At 34.1% G+C, this 6,543-nt stretch overlaps 1 protein-coding gene across 2 annotated transcripts; it reads right to left on the minus strand.

Annotated features, from left to right (window-relative positions):
* Nucleotides 1-3,004: 3,004 nt before the first annotated feature.
* LOC122016274 (protein FMP32, mitochondrial-like) lies at nt 3,005-6,242 on the minus strand. 2 transcript variants are annotated; one of them, XM_042573511.1, is made up of 6 exons: nt 5,839-6,242; nt 5,599-5,730; nt 5,454-5,513; nt 3,838-3,938; nt 3,362-3,428; nt 3,005-3,279 (listed from the first exon to the last, which is right to left on the minus strand). In XM_042573511.1, the coding sequence occupies exons 1-6, from the start codon at nt 5,989-5,991 to the stop codon at nt 3,154-3,156; spliced, it is 639 nt and encodes a 212-aa protein (XP_042429445.1). In that variant the 5' UTR covers nt 5,992-6,242; the 3' UTR covers nt 3,005-3,153. The 2 variants fall into 2 exon arrangements, with proteins under 2 accessions (XP_042429445.1, XP_042429444.1); XM_042573510.1 differs by having other exon boundaries at nt 5,803-6,242.
* Nucleotides 6,243-6,543: the final 301 nt, after the last annotated feature.

Raw genomic sequence — 6,543 nt, forward strand, 5'->3', positions numbered from 1 at the left:
ATTATTATTTTGATTTAATTTATTTAAAAAAGAATTTTAATTAAATATCAAATTACTTTAGTTTTTCAATTTGGTCATCTTATTAAATATTAAATTAAATTTTAAGGATTTTTAATACGAGCATACTATTATACAATTTGATTATGACTGATTCAATTTTAACCCTAAATCGATCCAATTTTGGATTACGATCCTACAAATTATAGTTTTGCTTACAATCTGTGTGTAAATTAACTCCTGATTGTATGCATCGAGTTCTTCGCCTCTAGGTACCTCCCCAACTCCGTCATCGACTCTGTCCATTTATTCGTCGACACCTTCCACCTTATCTCTTGCCGTCCCGGTCATGCGACCTTAACTCCGTCATCGACTCTGCCCATTTGTTCGTTGACACCTTCCGCCTTATCTCTTGCCGTCTCAGTCATGCAACCTTCGAACACAACATATAATAATTATTTTTGTCCCCCCAACTTAAAATCTTGGATTTGCCTCTGAATGGTGGACATGTGATGGGGTCGGAGCTATTCCACAAAGGGTCGTTCAAGAAATCGGATATCCTCGAGTACTTCAACCAACCAAGATTAATTCTTGAACAAAGAGTCTCCCTAGGTACTAAGGTCTAATCTCCTCGAGTACAAAGGTCTAGAATCCCCAAGCACTAAGGTGTGATCTCCTCGAGCACCAAGGTTTGATCTCTCTAAGCCCTAGGGTCTGAGCTCCCCGAGCACCAAAGTTCGATCTCCTCGAGCACTAAGGGTCATGAAGATTCTGTAGGTTCCCCAATCGCCTTCCTATGGGTACACGATGACTTCTGTATGGAAAAATTCATAATGGTTGTCAGATCTGGTCCCCTAATGACCTTCCCTTGATTATGTAACGCTTGATGTATGGAGAAGCAAATAACAGTTGTCGAAACTGTCTCCCTCATTGGCTTTGAAGTACGTGGCCTCTGATATGGACATGCTCTTTTGACAACTATATAAGCCCGGGTGGGGGTAAGTCAAAGGTATGGTTTTCTTCTCACGAGAAGAGGCATCTCTTCTCCACTAAGCACTTGTTTCGTTTCCGGTTCTTCCACTTGATTCTTGAGAGATACCCCATCTTTTTTGATTAAGTACTGACTTAAGCGTCGTAATGGTCACGCCGATAAAGTCGGTCAACCTTAACATCTCAGGTCTCGGGATCTTGACCCGAAAAGAGGCGATCAAAGCTTTTGGGGAGAGGAGGAGCCTGAACATGCGAAAAGGAACACCATCATCAATCAGATTTGAACACCACAAAACTTAACTCGACTTAGCTCGTTTACAACCCTAAATGGGATAAGCCTAGGGTTGGCTTAACCATGAATTGTTCATGGGATCTCTCTTACACATGGGTGTCAATAGTGGACTAGGGGATGAACCACTTGCAATTGCGTCCGGATCATGGCCACAATCCAGCCACAATTAGTTACGATTTCTCCCTGTGTTCACCGTTCTCCTAGGTTACAGTTTGAATTGGGGCAGGTGGCCAGAGTCCACCTGGAGGCCGTCGACAGTAGACAAGTGGCTAGGCTGCTAGACGCTGAGCAAGGGGTAGCCTCCGGCCATCTGCCTCGGTCCAAAGTATAACTTGAGAGACGGTAAACTCAAGGAAGGATTACAATAAATTGTAACCGGATCGTGATCACGATCTAATCATAATTATAAGTGGTTCATCCCCTGATTCATTTTATTATGGAGCAGGGGATCTGGCCTCGTCATTGTTCCTGTCTTAGCTTGATTAGGGATTTGTGTCATTTTTGTGCTGACAAAAAAATACATAGAAATCCCAAAATAGATATTCTTCTAGGTTTTTATTCTTTAAAGAATATTTAATTTTGATTAAGACCGATTAGAGCTATCATGCATACTAGATGGGTTGCCAACACATATTGACGCATCGATTCTTAGTGGGCTATAAAATGTCCCACTGGTTGTTTCATCATCTCTTTACATACACTATTATTGTTACACGTACACGAAAATCCATGAATTACCTCCCTTAATAGAATCATGTGTGGTATACAGGTCTGGGGTTCGAATCTCGATAAAATCAAGGTAAATATCTTTCTTATGTGCTAGATTTACCTCCTCCATGTTGACCTTAGGACGGGTTGGCGGGAGCACTGGGGACGAGCGTATTCATATTTTGCAACAATGTGTGATATAAAGGTGTCCCCTCAGATGGGTCTAGTGGCTAACGCATGAGGTGTTGTCATAATGAGGTCTAAGGTTCGAATCTCGACAAAGTCGAGGTAAATATCTCCCTTATGTGCTAGTCACTATTCCAAAGGATAATAACCGCCCGTAATTTACCTCCTCCGTATTGACCTTGGGACGGGTTGACGGGAGGTGCTGGGGGCGAGCGTATTCGTCTTTTGTCATAATGCCATAATGTATAGTATAAAGATGATTCGCTTATCCCCTTCGTCAACCCATTCTTAAGTCAAGACAGATAAGATAAATTACAAAAGGCTATTGATCATTAGTACAAGTAACCAAAGTACGAGGAAGGACCTACTTAGACATGCCAAGTTTCGAACTCAAAATTTTATAGAATAAGACTCTGTCTCAGCCACAAGTCATCCTGCTAATATATACTAGATGGATTGAGTGAGAATTGAGTAACAAAAACAAGTCCTTTTTATTATCAGAAAATTTAATTTTATGTTATGAACCAAATTATATGATAATATTAATTAAAAAAAAGGTGAAACCGTCCAATCCCCTGCCAAATTTTGACGCTTATCACTACAATCATTATTACATGTATTTACCAGCGGAGCCAAACTTAAGACCATATTTATTCAAGATTGTACCTGACATTGTTTACCTAAAAGCTTATTGCTCAAGGAAAGACTAGCTCAATAATTGTTAGATAGCATACAAAACCCCCTAAATCTGATGCCCAAAGAAGAAACAAGAATCACTGATCAATAAAACTAGCTAGTTCTTCGGGCATTTGATAAAATTTGTGAATAAGATAAACTAATATTATTAAAAGCAATTTAAGAAATTGAGAACCTCAAAATATTTTAGCTTACACATGCATGACCCTCATTTTTTTTAAAAAACAGAACCATTAAAATTGTCTCAGTATAAATAGATATTGTATCAAAAGATCACAAACTGTTCATAGATTTTTCCAAATGCTCCTAACAGCAAGACCCCATGTTGATACTGAAACGAGAATAGCAATCCAAAATTTTATATCACCGTACTTTGCAGTCTCTAATTGTGTTCTCAATTCGTGAATTTCCTAATGAACAATAGGAAAAAATCAAATTATTAATGTTAAATAAACGAAAACTAGCCAAATATACCGATATGAACTACTTTACCCGGTCAAGTTTATTAGTGAGTTCAGTAGTTTCTGCAACCTGCTTAGCTAGTTCATCAAGTATGCGCCTAAATTAAGAAAAGAAACGTTTTAATAAAACTAATGCACATCTATTATAGTACATTATAAACTTAATGCTATTGCACTAATAAACGCATAGTCTTTTAGACATTCCATGAAAGCAAAAATTATCTAGAAACATGATAAAAAAACACGATTAAATATCTTTAGCTCATTACCTACACAATGGATTCAACAATACTCAAGTTGAAATTTGTCACTACTCATCATGAAGTAGAAAGGTCATTTATAGAAATCTATAGTAGATTATAAATCAACACACTTGGTGAAGCAAATCTACCAAGTTTAAACGAACATTAACAACTTACTAGTCAAAGCAGAATAGTGTCTTCAATCAATACAAAACAAAGCAAACTTTGAAAAATATTAAGATAAAAAACATAGTCAAATTAGTACCCTCTTTCAAGATTTAAATCCAAACGATGTCCAGCAGTGACTTTCTCAATATCCCCTTGAAGTTTTCTAGTCTCTTGTTGTAACAACGAAAAATGATGCTCCTATAATCAAAAGATAAACTCATAAGTGTAATTAACAATGATAAGATAATAGATTTGAATGAAAAATTGAAATTACATCATTGGTAGATTTAGCATTTTTTAAATAATCTTATGAAATATCATAAAAAAAAAACATAATAAAATAATCTAATTAATCGACACCTATTTGACATTAAAGATTTTAACCAAAAAATAGAACAACTATTAATATAATTAATTATGTAATAAAATAATATTAATTTTAGAGACATTCACTACTTTGATATTTATAAAAAATTAATCAAATTTTAATAATAAAATTGTATAATTAATGACGGTGTCTATTGTAGGCAATGTCATTGAATCTAGGGCATAAGAATAAAAGCCTAAATACAATTCAACGTCACATGAATCTGAAATATTATCATAATGATAATTTTATACGACCTAAAAGCTCAGCTCAAGCAATACATATAGCAGTATTGCATGATAAAACATGGTAGAGGGATAAATGGTCCATTTACCCAAATCAAATACTAGAGAATGTCTCATTGTAGAATTTAATTTGCATTATTAGTAAATCATTTGTTGTTTGATAACCTTTTATTCTATTTTCCAAAACAATAAAGTAAAATAAACTATAAGTCACTATCATATTAAGGTTTGACCTAGTTGAAATTTCACAACCTAAACTCAATCTTGGCATGAGGCTCAAACTCCAAAGCACTTTTATGCATTTTTTTTATTACATCTCCTTCCCAAAACTAAATTCTCATGTTCACATTGAAACTAGAGATAACTGGCTTTATGCATTCAACTAGATTGGATGAATTCACTAAAAAATATTATCTGTTGTGTCTAGCATGAAGGGATTATTTGGTAAATAATCTCCCTTTTAGAATTTCATAATGATGATAAAGAAATAAACAACAACTGTGAAGATAACATTTGAAAGTAACTATGACTCAAAAAAGATACACTTTGTATATTTTCAACACAACATTTAAATATATTTCTCTAACACAATGTATTCTCTAATTTGATGGGAGATAATAGGCCACTTGACTTTATACAAGTAACCATAATAATAGGCTAAAAAGTAAAATCTTTTGTACTAATAAATAATAAACTAATGATGACAAAATGAACTTTTGATCTAACCTACCAATGCTTAACCTATACATAAAAATAGAGTCTAAAACTAGTTAAATATTAATCAGCTAGTTGGAAAGTAAAAAATATTAACATGAACTCATTAAATATATGATTACTTTGAATAATATTATCAACAAAGAGGGTCACCAAAATAATGACACTCCAACATATTTTAGTATTCATTAGAATCATATAAGTTGTAACTTTTTGATACACAAAACACTCTATTGAACAAAAAATTCAATTGGTTAAATATAAATATTAAAAGTCAAACAGATAAGAAGGGTAATTAGTTATGGCATAGCAATCTTTAAAATAAATAAAATTATTTGTCAATTACCTAAACAAAGTATAAAAAAATTATATCTACATTTATTATACCTGTGTGCTCTTCATTTCAGACTTGAATTTTGATATATTAAAATCTTGAATCCTCTCAATCTATATAAACATTAAAATACGTTATCAACTTTTGTAAATAATGGCATAGCAAACCTAAAAAAATAATAAAAGAGATGTCATAAACCTCATCCATTTCAGATTTTAACACAAATGAGTGTGCCACATTCTCCAAACTATCATTTAAAGTTTCTGTGAGAGTTAATGCGATAGCCTCTGCCTGTTTGGTCGGCAATCCTTGTGCTTCCAATTTTCTAACCTGAAAAAAAGTCAAACAATTAGCAATAAGAAAATCATTCTATGTAAATATACTATTGTGAATAAAATCTACCAAAGCTAACGTGTCGGCAAGATAAACTTTATTTACATGAGTCTTCCCAATCTGCGAAGAGAAATGTCGTAATAGTGGAGAAGAATCGGACAAATGGAAATCAATGGGCCGTATCAACGACAAACATCGAAATCCTAGATTAGCACCGCCTCTCCTATAAACGAGGGATGCGAGGGATACGCTTGACATTATGAGCGAAAAGAAGAAGATGATATATGCAAAAACGATATACTAGGGAAGCTAAAAACACAGGCAATGTTTCTTATGCCTCTTTCCCGCTTCGTCAATGCTATTCCTAGGTCGCGCGGCTCGAAAAGGAAGGCGGCGCGGCCCTCATAAAATTTAGGAGAAAAGGAAGGCGGTGAAGTTCCAGGAGAAAAGAGAGGCGGCAGCGGTTCTTATAAGGCAAACAAAGGGTGCGGCGAAACCTAGGACAAGAGGGAGGCGGCGTGGCAAGTTGTATAATATTATTTATACTATTGTTTATTTTATTTATTGTATTTCAAAATTTTCTATTTTTCCTAATTAAATTACTTAGATTCTTATTATCCATATTTTTATATAATATATAAATAATATACCACTTAAAAAAATATATATTTTTTTATTATCTAGTGTAATTCAAATTATATTTTTATATTATATATTTTAATTTTTATATCAATATATTAATAATTTATTAGCTCTCAGCCTCTCCTACACGTGTAATCAGGCCCGGCTCAAGGCATAGGTCATTAAAGC

The sequence above is a fragment of the Zingiber officinale genome, chromosome 8B (genome assembly GCF_018446385.1).
Source record: "Zingiber officinale cultivar Zhangliang chromosome 8B, Zo_v1.1, whole genome shotgun sequence".
NCBI classification, from domain to species: Eukaryota; Viridiplantae; Streptophyta; class Magnoliopsida; order Zingiberales; family Zingiberaceae; genus Zingiber; species Zingiber officinale.

Excerpts from the sequence above, each read along its gene's own strand:
- LOC122016274 (XM_042573510.1), bottom strand. The coding sequence starts at position 5,991 with ATGTCAAGCGTATCCCTCGCATCCCTCGTTTATAGGAGAGGCGGTGCT. Across the intron at positions 5,731-5,802 it reads TTGCCGACACGTTAGCTTTG|GTTAGAAAATTGGAAGCACA; the intron begins GTAGATTTTATT and ends ACTTTTTTTCAG. Across the intron at positions 5,514-5,598 it reads TAAAATCTGAAATGGATGAG|ATTGAGAGGATTCAAGATTT; the intron begins GTTTATGACATC and ends ATGTTTATATAG.